The following is a 13,725-nucleotide window of genomic DNA, read 5'->3' as shown; positions in this document are numbered from 1 at the left end:
GATTTAGCGTGGCGATTGAAATGGTGTGAACAGTGTGTTTCTGTGGCAGGTTTATGATTAATGAGGTAAAGCGGTTGGGTTGATCACGGTGCCTGTGGGGCTGAGTTTGCCTTTACAGCGGCAGGTATGTGTGTAGATCAGTGCACTGTAATATGAAAATGTAATTGCAGTTTTTAATTAGACCCATATGAAAACAAAATGGTTTTATGGCATTTTATTATGTTGCGGTTTATGGTCACAAACAGGAATTGAGTATATTAAAAAAGACGTTTTATTAAAGCAGGCATTATGGTGGATTTATGCAATCCAAATTCTATTATTTCAACCTTCTTGAGAACAAAATCAATTATTAATCTACAAATGTGGTTCATTATTCATGCTCAGTTCCATCTATTTCACTACTTTTTAGCTGTGTGTAAAAAATGTTCTATTCTGTCAGTTGGTGATGGGGAAATATTGCAGCTTTTCTCCAAACAGGATACAGTACAGTAATATAACTGTTATGATGCAAATTATGCGAGCATGAAATGAATATAATTATGTAATGTAATTGTGACCTCTACTAAACTCTATTTTACTCTGCTCTGTTTCTTCTTTTCTCTAATATACACTACTGTTCAAAATGTTTGGGTATCTAAGATTTTTTAAATAAATTATTAATTTAATTGCATTTATTAATACTTTTATTTTATATAAATGATGTTCTTTTGAATTCTATTTATTAAAGAATCCTGGAAAAAAATAGGTCATGCTTTCCATAAAAGTATTATATTTTTATATTTATATTTTCTTTAACATTGATAATAATAAGAAATGTTTACTGAGCAGCAAATCAACATTTTAGAATTATTTCTGAAGGATCATGTGACACTGAAGACTGACACTGTAGTAAAGGTTGCTGAATCTTTTAAATATATTAAAAAAAAAAAAATGCAGCCTTGGTAAGCATAAGAGGCTTCATTGTAAAATAAAATAAAATAAAAATATATTACTGACCCCAAACTTTTGAACAGTATAGTATATGTCCATGTTTTGCTTTGAACAGCTAAACTGTATTAAGACCCCAAAATCAAGAGTAAGTGAAAGCATTATATTTATGAGATAAACAGGTTTTGTTTAAAGCCACTTTTCTGTTTCTTCATGGTTGGCACTATACTAAAAATGTAATAGTCTATTATTTTAATTTTTAAAAATTTGAAAGATTTTTAGATTTGTGTAGTCAGTTTTTTGATAGAATAAAATCTCTTGACTCTAGTTCTTACGCTGAAAACAAATGACTGCTGAATATAAAGGAATATTTGATCTCTTGATTTCCTTGTGAGCTGTATTTACCTTAACTGGAGCTCTACGTGGTTTGAGCGAGTCAGCATGATGGTGATTCTGCTCAACTGCGTCACGCTCGGCATGTTCCAGCCCTGCCAAGACCTGGAGTGCCACTCTGACAGGTGCAGCATCCTGCAGGTAACACACACTTACATAACACAGACACACGTGGATTGATTACCTAAAGACTTTAATCTCTGATTCCTTGATTCTGCCTGTTGTTTTGATTGACTGGTTTGGGGAAAAAAGCATTTAAAGTCACAAGCATATAACAAATGCAAACAGCAGCATGAAGAATTAGACATTTACGCCACAAATGTTCCATTGGATTACATAAAACAAAATATCAAACTAAGTGGTATTTGCAGAAATACATATCAAGCAAGTGCAGCGATAGCATATTTTTGTAGGCCAACTCAGAAGTTAGCATTGCTCTATTTGAGCTTGTTTCTGCCGCAGGATTAAAAAAGGTAATTATGACTTTTATATTCTGAAAAGAAGTCAAGAACGTTTTAATAAAACGTAAAAATATCTTAAGCTTGTGTTGCCCACAGACCAGAGTTCAGCCATTTTTCCAAAAACCCTTTCGAAAAATCCACTGACTTCAGGGCGATAAAACCAGAAGTGCTAACTTTCTGAGTTGTTTCTGGCCTACAAAATAAATAATTCCTGCAGAGCTCTTTAGTTAGGGCCTATATTGTTTAAAACATACACAAAAGTTGTAACTACATCTGAGACTAGTCAGTGGATTGGCTACTAATACAATTCAACTGAAGCCCTGTACAGTAAGACCGTGTCAGGTTCAATAAAGTAACTGGCATATATTAAACAAATAACTAGGATTAATAACTGTAACAATTTATTGTACAAATCAATCAAAATCCTATCAAGAAAAACTTCAATACAGAGCAGTTTGAAAGCGTTTATGTGCATCTCAAATGCCGCCAACTGTCAGTTCTTACAGAAACCCACAAGCAACACCGTGAAGCATCACCGACACACTCTGAGAATATGCATCTGTAATCTCTCCAAAACAACTTGCAAATAACCTGTGGATCTGCATAATGACGGGAACACTGCTCACAACAGGCAATTTGAAGTCCGACAGAGATTGTCTTGAAATTTATTGTTGAAATCTGTGAATTTTGTACACAAGTGCTGCTTTAAATGAGATCAATTAGGAGACGAAACCTCTGGTTACTCTGTTAGAACAGCTGTGTGAACTTGAGGGAAACCGACTTCAAACACCAGCTAATAATCACCTTGGGTAAAGTTAGTCGAAAGTAAATGATAAAAAATGGTTTACAAAAGTGATGTTAGATCATTTATTTGCATATTCCACTTGCATGGATTTGTTGTAAAATTAAAAAATTTTTAGGTGTCCAGAAGACTTCAAATATTTTTTGTGGCCACTGCATGTGACATGAAGCATTTCTAAATCCCAACATAGTAGAACATAAAGCACATCTGTCAACACTCCCCTTTTTCCCAGGAGACTCTGATTATTTCACACCCATCTCCTACCCCCCTCCCATTTTGTTATTTCTCCTGGGAAACTCCCATAATTTGTATTGCCCAAACCTCATTATATGAATAATCACATCAATATATTATTCTAAGGTTGTCCAGTTGCCAGATCTTGTATGAAACACATCCTACTCAAAAAATAGACACGTAATACAAATTTCAACCCATTTGTGACTTCAACCTGGCAACCGGCAATCCAGTTGTGCTATCGATAACTGTGCAGGGAGTAGACGTGGGAAGTTGAATCAAGTGTCACTCGGAAGACTCAAATGGCGAAAAAAAACTACTAAATAATATTAATAATAATAATAAATAAAACGAAACATGAATAAGTCATACTATTATCATAATGTATTTTTTATGTGTTTAGCCTGCCTCTGCCATTTAGCAAACATTTGTTAGTCAATGTTTAATTTAGTTTACTTAATGCAAATAAAGACAACTTTGAAATAGCTTAATGTTCATTGTGAAGTCTTTTTAAAATATGTATCATATTTTCTATTGTGTAAAATAGAGTAGTCCTTAAAGCTTGCTGGCTGTGCTAGGTAGATCACTTACTAATTGTAGTTAGTAACATAATTTAGATTATTCATTTTAGTTAATGTATTCTGACTGCTTTTTAGATTATTTAACCATAATTTACCATTAAGCATACCATATTGATATAAAAAAGCAAGAGAAAGAAAATATATTCATTTTTACTGTTTTTAATTAGACCTGTATAAAAATGCACTTTAAATGAAATGACAGTTTTCTTAATGTAATGTATTCATGAGCGATGTGTGGTTCTTCTCTCCACAGGCCTTCGATGATTTCATCTTTGCATTCTTTGCTGTGGAGATGGTGGTTAAAATGGTGGCCTTGGGCATATTTGGTCCGAAATGTTACCTTGGCGACACCTGGAACCGCCTTGACCTCTTTATCGTCATGGCTGGGTGAGTGCAAATCACAAAGCTGAGAGCACCACGCTCTGAAAATCTAAAAAGTCAACTATTAGTGTGCGATTCCTAGAATGTGATGAGTCATTAAACTCTTAATTATTACAGTGTCAGTGTATGTGTGTGTGTTTGTTTAATGTCAAATCCAGTTTTAATGTCAGGTCAAGTTCTAATGTCAAGTCGATGTGTCACAGCTAAGCTCATGAATGACAATTACCACCAGGCAAGTGTCTCTGTGTCTGTCTGTATCGTGTCTCTCTTGTCACTTGCGCTGTCACTGACACAGTGATTTGTAGTTTTCCTCTCTGTCCAAAAATCAGTTCAAGTGCCTGATCGCTCATTAAAACGGTAATGTGCTCTTGAGTGAGCGAGGAAGTAGCAAGTTGATCATTAATTCAGACAAAGGTAACACATTTCTGGTGTACTAGTGTTTGCATTAGGCTACTTGCTTAACCAGTTAGTTTTCATTAGTCTTCCTATCAGTCAGGTGAAAAGTATGGCTAAAACAGCACTAAACCAACACTAACTAGCATATACATTCATGTTGGCCTAAGATCTACTTTTCACTTTTCAGTGGGGAGAACATATAATTATTCTAAATCAATTTGGTGACATTAAATATTCTCACGCTGCTGTGTTGCATCATTTAGGGATCTTGTCGCACAGCTTGTGAGTTCGAGAGCAGTAAGAAAGAGAAATTTTAACACAGTCTCTGTGTAGCATTCATGAAACAATGCCATTGAACTTTCTATACATCAAAGAATCCTGAAAAAAATTATATATATATATATATATATATGATCGTGCCATTTTGGAAATATGGGGGTGCTCAAATCTTTGATTTCACATAAAACTACAAGTTGTCTCCCAATAAGTTACCCAGACAGCAAGCAGTGTCGGCCCAGACCCGGCCCACATCTGGCCCACATGGATTTCGCCAGATGTGGGCTGGATCTGGGCCAAAACTATGTTGCTGTCTGGGTACCCTATTAAAATAATGCTGTAAATAAGAATCTGAAAAGAAAGAAGCTTCAAATAGATATTTTAACATGCATGAATAAATCCAACCACCCCTATAGATTTAAGTTTCACTTTCCATAATCCGTGACCGACGGAGGAGCATCTGGGCGGCAGGGATTTAGCCTAAATCTTTAACAAGACTCAAATTGACACAGGCAGATGAAAGACTGGATTTTTTCGATCAGGTAGGGAACAATTTACCGATTTCAAAACATTTCAGCCGGTTTATAGTGAAGCCTATATGTTATTTATCTCGTATATGATGCATTTGGTTGAGTTGCCCTGCAGTAAAGCGCTTCATTGAGTTACGGGAATGTAGCTTCAGCGCGCGCAGCGCGAGCAGGACAAACAACAATGAATGCATAATATTAATAACTATGACTGGGACTGTCATATACATAACATTATGATGAGAACACTATTATAATAAAATGCTGTGAAGTTTTAGAGTTTAGCTGCCGTGTTTCTACACATTGCATGAAGAACGCGTCCACAAAAGGAGCCATGCAGACACGTTCATGACATGAACATGACATTTCATGCAGATAGCCTATAAGTTGTAATATTAACATTATGTTATATAAATAACGAAGCGTATTCTATAGGCTATGAGATAAATGAGGAGTTAAACCCCTTTGATTAAAAACCTGCTGTCAAAAGTTTCATTCTACTGGTCGTCTTCAGCGCGCGCAGCTCAAAACAGAATAATAACTACTGTCATATACATAACGTTATAATGAGAGCACTATTGTAAAAATTTGTGTTGTGAATTCTTAGGGTTTCGCTGACGTTTATCTTTTAATCAAAACATAAAACATTATTTACTCCGTTTGTATCTGCGAGTCATCCGTTACACATTTTCCCTGTGTGTTAACGTCAGTAATTATGACTGTGTCTGACTTGACTCTTGGTTTTTTGTATTTTGCCCCGCCCCCAAACATATGATTCGACTATCAGTCGAATATCGGCAAGATTCGAAAATTCTGATTCAACTATGAAAATCCTTAGTCGGGGACACCATATATATATTGTGTTACATGTAAATAAAATTGATATCACAATAATTCCAATATCATAATATTAATTATCTGCCTGTTTACATTAATTTATGAATTTTTATTAATACATTATATTGAATGTTTGAACAAATATGTTATATTATTTTATAGCAATTGGTTATATGTTATAATTATAATGTCACTTAAGTCATCAAATGGTTGAAAACATATTAGTATGATTTTTAATATTAAATTATATTATATTAGTTGATTTATATATTATATAATGTCATTATCAAAAATATATATATTTTTAAAATATATATATATATGACCCAAGGTGATTACATCTTTATTCTTTAATATATATATTGCCTTATTGTGTTACATTTCAAGTTTGTTAAAGTGAATTTCTCTTGCTTGTGTTTTAGGATGTTGGAGTATTCTTTAGATGGTCATAACGTTAGTTTCTCAGCCATCAGAACTGTACGGGTTCTCAGACCATTACGAGCCATCAACAGAGTTCCCAGTGAGTACTGTTTTCCCTCTCTTTGTTTCCATCTGTATATCTTCCCGTTTCTCTCTTAGTGTCACTGTTTTACAACCCAGCTATTGATTTGAAGTAAATGATCTGGAGTTGGTCTGAAAAAAGACATGCCTGCTGTATTTATAGAATCACACACGCACAGACTAGACAAGACTTCCATGATGTATTAACATGGTTACTGACGCTGATTGTTGCAGTTAAGTGCCCACAATCCAACATCATATAGTTGATGGACCACAAAAAATACACAAACACTCACACACTCATGCTATTAGTCCTCAGAGAGGTGCTGGTGTATGTTACAGTCATGGATAGAGTCCAGCGGTGAAAGTAAGTGACTGTTTTGTTTAATGTAGACTGAGACAGTAAATTCTTAACACGCACGGATACTCTTACCATTTATAGCTCACTCTTTTTGTCAACACATACCAAATAAGTTTGTGTGTGTTAGTGTGTTCAGCAAAGCAGTAATAGATTTTGGACTCAGTGAGGAGTGAGAGCCCGTGGCTGTTAAGTTTCCAATTCGATTATTCTCAAACCACCGAGCGTTAGCCAAAGCCCTGCAAGTTTGTGTGTGTGTGTGTGTGTGTGTTCATTTCTTGGCTCAATTACTGAATACACATCAGACACTGAGAAAATGTGTTCATGAAGTGTGTGAATGTCAGATCAGAGTTATCAAAGTAACACCACAGTCTTGTCTGTAAACGTGCCTAGTGAACCTTGATGGCTTTGATGCTTCATTGCACGTGTTATTAAATGCGTGTTTGTGACATCATGTATCTCTGTCTCGTAGGTATGCGAATCCTGGTGACGTTGCTGTTGGATACCTTACCAATGCTGGGAAATGTCTTGCTGCTTTGTTTCTTCGTGTTCTTCATCTTCGGGATTGTTGGCGTGCAGCTGTGGGCGGGGCTTCTGCGCAACCGCTGCTTTTTTGACAGCAACGTCAGAATGTAAGTGCAAAAGCGGTGCATTTTAATGCAAGCTATTCAATACATGCAAATTGCAGGGGTTTGCAAAATTACTGCTGCAATCAGAAATGCTCTGAAACCACATGGATATGTTCCTTGGTGGAAACTGTTTATGTTGTGTCAACAGATGGAAGAATGACCTTTGGGGGGCCTTGAAGGCTTCTATCCAGGTTTTAATGAGTTTATTGAATTTACACTATATTACTGTAGTAAATTTTATTAACTCATCCCTCAGTTTGTAAAAAACAAAGAACAAGCGTGTACAGTAATGCACTTAAAATGGAAGCTTGTGAGGCAATTGTGCTGGAGGCTTTAAATCAACAGTTTACCCCAAAATGAAAATTTTGTAATTTACTTACTATGTCATACTATGGAAGTCAGGCCACCAGCAAGAGTTTGTTTACCAGCTTTTTTCAAAGTATCTTCTTTTGAGGGTGACTAAATTATGCCAAAAAAAAAATTTAATACTTCATACTTTAATATGAAGTTTCATTTTTAAATTGTCCTTTGAATTGCCTTAAAATTGATGGTTATGATACTGCTGTAATTCACGTGGGTTATCTGGGGTTAGTATGAGATTTTAATGTTATTCTCACCATGGCTGCATTTATTTAATGAAAAATACTATTAAATGCAGTAAAAACTGTAATAATGTAAAATATCTTTACCGTTTAAAATTGTATTTTAATATATTTAAAATGTAATTTATTGCTATAATAGCAAAGCTAAATTTTCAGCAGCCATTCAGTGTCACATGATCCTTCAGAAATCATTCTAAAAAATGTGTAAATCTTTTGTAAAATTGTTATTATCTTTACTGTCCCTTTTGATCAATGTAATATGTCCTTGCTGAATAAAGGCATTATTTTCTTTTTAAAAAGAAAAGCCATATACAAAATGAAAGTTATCAGGTTTAGCAAATTTACAGGATCGTGAATTATTTTTGTGCTATTGAAAAGGTTTGGCATATTTTAAATGTATATTTCCTGGCTGCACTGACTTCATAGCCAGTTGAAATTTGTGCTTCGTTACACACACACACACACACACACACACACACACACAGTACAGCCTTTCCTTTGTGTTCACAAACTGAGAGACACGTGAAATATTTTTGTGTGGTAATAGACCTGGAATTACCTTTTAATGATAAAGAAGAAGGATATATATTTTCTCAGCAGATTACAGCAAAGCCAAGTATAAATGTTGCATTATATTGTTTTGTGTATGCTGACACAAGATATCAATTCTCACATTATATATGCCATAAGGACTTCATTGATCATAGAGAGTGTACAAAGTAAAGAGTTTAATAATGAGTATCCATAAAGGCTGTATGCACCAGTGAATCATTTTGACAACTGTCCACCCTGATGTACTGCATACCAGAAAGCCTGTGTGCTGAAAGAAGCCTTGACCCGTTCAGGTGCATCGCTGCTTCTCTCCAGCTCCCTCCCTAAAGCCCAACACTATCCAAGCAACGTCTGTTACAATAATGCTTCTCTCACTCAAATTATGCTGCCCTTTTAAAAATCCAGCTCTCTTGTGCATACAACATTTATTGCATTGTCTGTCAAAAACCACTTACAATATCCATTTCAGTCTATGTACATCTGCTGCTATCTGCATTCAAAACTCAGAAGAATTGGCCTTTACTTCAGAAAAGTCTTGTTTGTCATTGAAACTTTTTTGTCATTCTACAAAGCAGCTGCATTGCTAATAACTTTAACAATAAATAACTCATGTAAACTTTTACTATACTGTATTTTAACAGATATTTTTTACTTTTACTTTTTTATGTAGATGCCTTTTTGACCTGTTCTTGGTCTATTGGCAAATATTCACATTTCATGAAAGTCAAAAAAAAAGGCAAATATTCACATTTCATGAAAGTCAAAAAAAAAGGCAAATATTCACATTTCATGAAAGTCAAAATTTTGCGGTAAACCTGTTACCGTAATACGTTTCCTTTAAAGTGCCCAAAAAATGTACAGCATCTTCCTTTAAAGAAGTAAACAGCTACTGTCTCCTATTTTTACCTTTTTTTTTAAAAAATCAACCCTGTTACCATTAGTTTGTTTAACAATTTATGAAAATTAAACTTTTTTTTAAGAGATATGAACATTATATTTTTACATATGTGAAAAATTCCACCCTGTTGCTATTATTTTGTTTAACAATCTACTGCAAATTTAAATGTGCATTTTTTTTATTTTTGTTTTAAGAAATATGAGCATTACATTTTACAAATGTGAAAAATTCAACCCTGTTACCATTATTTTGTTTAACAAATTACTGAAAATGAAAATGTGGATCATTTTAGAAATACCAACATATATTTGCTTAATAAGAAGCACTTTGTAGTTTCATGACCTTAAACACAAGGCTTGTAATATCAGATTAAACTAAAATAGTGAACCTTGTTATTTTTATGAAGGCATAATTATATCACAGTATATATTAATTTGGCTTTAAATGTCACAACTTAATAAATTAACTCTCAAACACATTGTTTGCTTGATAAAATGTTTAAAATCATATAAATATTTACTTTTAAATTCCCTTGTAAAACTGGAAAAGGCACCCGTTTTATAGAATGACCCAGTTAATAAATGTTTACCGTGGCTTGCAGCACACATACAAAAATTCCAGTCACATTACACCTATCTCAGGTGTGAAAATAGCTTTCTGTCTAAGTGAATCCCATGAGATGTGCAAATTTGTCTGTTTGCACATCTACTCATTATTTTTGGAGTCTGCAGCTAGTTCTGTTGCCCACAAGATTTGGCACTTTCATAAGGAGTCCGCTCCCTTGTATATTAATTTTAATTAATTTTTAACAAAGAAAAACGACTATCCTGACTAATTACCATTTCATGACACTTCAATTCGATTGAATTTTCTCTAAGTATAAATGCTTTGATGCAAACTCTTTCTTTCTTTCTTTCTTTCTTTCTTTCTTTCTTTCTTTCTTTCTTTCATCAAGATTGCCAGGAATTTTAAAAACCCAATTAATTTGAGAAAAGCAGTCATATTAGTGTCCTGCACCCCCTCATCTTTCAGTCCTCCAAAATAAATCAGTGTAAACCTTGGTTCAATTAAATACAGAACTTATAAAGTAAATTATTTCTCATTTCTCTCAGGTCTTTACTAAACTGCAGAATATCTGTGTAATACATTCAGTGAATGAGCTCGAAAAAACAGATGACCTCTGGGCAATTTTTGTGTGACAAAAGAGGGAATTGTTTTATCTCAAATGCTACAACACTAGAAATGACAAATGTTATGGTTTGGATCCAGGCCCTTTGAATGTGCTGGCTTGAAATCTGCAGTGGAAGGCTTAAAATATGTGCAGTTGTAGTTCAGACGTATTGTGAAAAAAAAAATAGTAGCTATATGGCAAAAAAGGTTTATTTATTTGTCCATAGCTGTTACAATTAAGAATACATTTTCTTTGACATCCTTATTAATGTCTTGATGATTTTGAAAGATATTTTGATTGCTGTGTTTGAAAACATGGTACCAGTTGTGTGTTTTGGATCTGTTTTATTTAAAGTTGGGTATTTGAATTAATTAGTATATAATTTAACAGCAAATTAATTTCTGGGGGTTTTTTGTATCAGAAGGACTATTTCATGGGACAGTGGAATTGTTTTGATTTGAATTGGTTGCATCTCTGTAAAATGAACATGATCTCTTTAGACTATGATAGGTAGACCTAAATTGTGTCCTAAAAAATGCATTGCAGAGCAGTTTGCTATTTTAAATGTCAAATAAATTAGCATTCTGTTTTGACTTGCATTGATAGAAAGTACTGTACACAAAAAAACCCATTGGTCTCTCAAAGTCATTGACATATTGCATTTCATGTTGCATGATTGGAATTTCTCTCTCCAAAAAAAAAAAAAAAAAAGCACGCTGCTAAGTTTCAAGTAACATATGGGCTAATTCTCAAACCATTTTCTTCAAAATCCTCTGTTAAAACCTAATATAAACATGTTTGCAGATGATGTGATTACCTAATAGCTCAGCTTTAAGCTCTTCTGGCTCTCTCAGTTTAATAAGCAGGATGTGAGACAGATTAAAGCAGAAGCTCTCCTGGCTCAAATGGTTTGTAAATGCTCAGAGAACAAAAAGCTCCACACTATTGCACATTATTATGTAGCTTTGAGGTGGTGAGAGGGATGCTTCTGTTAGCATTTGTCAGAGGAGTCTTAAGCCTATTATGCTGCTACAATATTAAATAGAAACTTCATATATAAATGTAGTGCTACTGATGTGAGTGCAGATCAGAAAATATTTTTTAATTCTTCAGATAATCACTTATTCTTATATTTCAAGTCATGTATTCTGTGATTAGTGGTTGATGTCTCGATGCCTTATAAAGATATTTTGATTTGAAAAAAAAAGTAAAGCAAGTAAATAAATGAGATAAGATAAATAAATAAACCAACAAAATATTGATCGCCAGCCTCAGGATGTTAAACTAAATATTATAGGAGACAAAGAATGTTGAAATGACTTTATTTAATAAATAATGTGAATAATTAATGAGCAAAATTAATAATTAAAATCAGTTCAGTCAAAATATTGTTTATTTACTATTTTAAATTGCATTTTTTTGTGCAGTTTTTATTTTCATTTTAGTTAACTTAAAAACTTAAAGTAATTAAAAATTAAATGAATTTTGTTGTGTTTGTTTATTTATTTATTTATTTTTTATGTTGTAGTTTTAAGTTCAAGATGATTTGGTTTTAATTATTTTTCATGTTTTTGTTTTAATTTTGCTTGAATTAAAATATAAACATTTATGTTTTTGTTAACATTTCACAATAATTTGTTAACAATAGTTGAATGAAAAATACTTCTTAAGCAGTTATTAATCTTAGATCATCTTAATTTCAAAACTTAGTAGTAGATCATTAAAACTAAAGGTTGCATCTGTTAATATTGTTTAATGGGCCAGAGCTAACATTGAACTAACAATGAACAGTTGTATTTTTACATTAACAAAGATTAATATAAGAAATACTGTAACAAATGGACAGGATTGTGTCACGGCGAGAGTGAAGAAGGACTCAGATGCAGAGTTGAGCAGGAGAAAACTTTTATTTTTACCACCAAAACACAAAATAACATAAACAATATGTAACGGCGGCTTAAGGAAGCGAGATTCCAGAGCTGGCCGGCAGCGTCTGCGGACCACACAAGCTGCTGGATCTCCGTGCTACGAGTCCTGTAGCACAAGGGAACAGAGGGTCAGAAATTGAGAAGTGAGATTCTCATACACACAACACGAGTACGGACAAAACAATCTACTCACAAAACAGGGACATATATGGGAGTGGGGTAATGAGCGACAGGTGGGGGAGAGTCAGCTCGTGATCCGTGCCCTCCCGCTGCACGATCAGCACTGATTGCCCAGACCACGAGCTGCCGAACATGACAGGACAACACAGACAGCACGAGGAGCCGAGAAGGCACCCTGAACCGTGACAGTTTGATCATTGTTAGTTAATGTTAGTTAATGCATTGACAAATAGTAACTATTGGGCCCTTATTATAAAGCATTGCTAAGGTTTTTATATTTTATTTCAGTTAATTTTACTTACTTATTTGTTTGTTTGTTTTAATTCATGATAATAACCCTGCACAGTGTGTGTGTGTGTGTGTGTGTGTGTGTGTGTGTGTGTGTGTGTGGGTGTGTGTGTTTCCCCGTAACTTACTCCATGTGGTCTCTCTGCAGGCTGTATAATGTTTCAGAGTCTGTGAGTGAATACTACAGACCGGACGAAACCGATGACCTCCCATTCATTTGCTCCACCACTCGGGACAACGGGATTTTGCACTGCTCCGACATCCCGAAACGCAGAGTTGGAGGGGCTGATTGTGAGCTCACGGCTGATAATGTCACAGATCTTGTTTTCAAAGATCCCCCTCATCATGCATGTGTAAACTGGAACTTGTATTACAAGAACTGCAATGCAAGCGAACACAATCCGCATAATGGGGCTATCAACTTTGACAACATTGGATATGCATGGATTGCTATCTTTCAGGTGTGTACACGTGTCGGCAAAAAAGGGTGTTGAATGAGTTTATGTAAACATTTTTTAAAAACATGCATAGTCATCAGTAATTTTTAGAAAGGCAGGTCAAGAATTCTTTTTTTTTTCTACTCAGATGAATGTATGTTAGAAATCCGCTCCAAGTTGTTCATTAAAATTTTCGCTGAGTACATATTCAGTCTGGCAGGCGGTGATATTTTTTATCCTCACATATCCTTTTGGCGCCGAGAGACACTTAGTTTCAGAGTCAGAAAATGAAGTGAATGGTTGCCAGGGGCTACAAGCGAGAGTGAATCCTCTTACATCAATAACCAACTTACCTGTCCTAGGAAA

At 34.4% G+C, this 13,725-nt stretch overlaps 1 protein-coding gene across 1 annotated transcript in view; it reads left to right on the top strand.

The window, feature by feature from the left end:
- Window positions 1-1,359: 1,359 nt before the first annotated feature.
- LOC306874339 (voltage-dependent T-type calcium channel subunit alpha-1H-like) overlaps window positions 1,360-13,725 on the top strand; it is a gene marked incomplete at its 3' end in the record, with an annotated part of 54,376 nt that continues 42,010 nt past the window's right edge. The window contains exons 1-5 of the mRNA XM_079424305.1: window positions 1,360-1,461; window positions 3,652-3,785; window positions 6,238-6,335; window positions 7,147-7,306; window positions 13,071-13,383. Coding sequence (XP_079280431.1) covers window positions 1,369-1,461; window positions 3,652-3,785; window positions 6,238-6,335; window positions 7,147-7,306; window positions 13,071-13,383 — 798 coding nt within the window. The 5' untranslated portion in view covers window positions 1,360-1,368. The remainder of the gene's footprint in view (window positions 1,462-3,651; window positions 3,786-6,237; window positions 6,336-7,146; window positions 7,307-13,070; window positions 13,384-13,725) is intronic.

Source organism: Barbus barbus (genome assembly GCF_936440315.1).
Source record: "Barbus barbus genome assembly, chromosome: 8".
In the NCBI taxonomy this organism is placed as follows: Eukaryota; Metazoa; Chordata; class Actinopteri; order Cypriniformes; family Cyprinidae; genus Barbus; species Barbus barbus.
The sequence above is the reverse complement of the archived record's forward strand: the minus strand, read 5'-3'. Positions and strand labels throughout refer to the sequence as shown.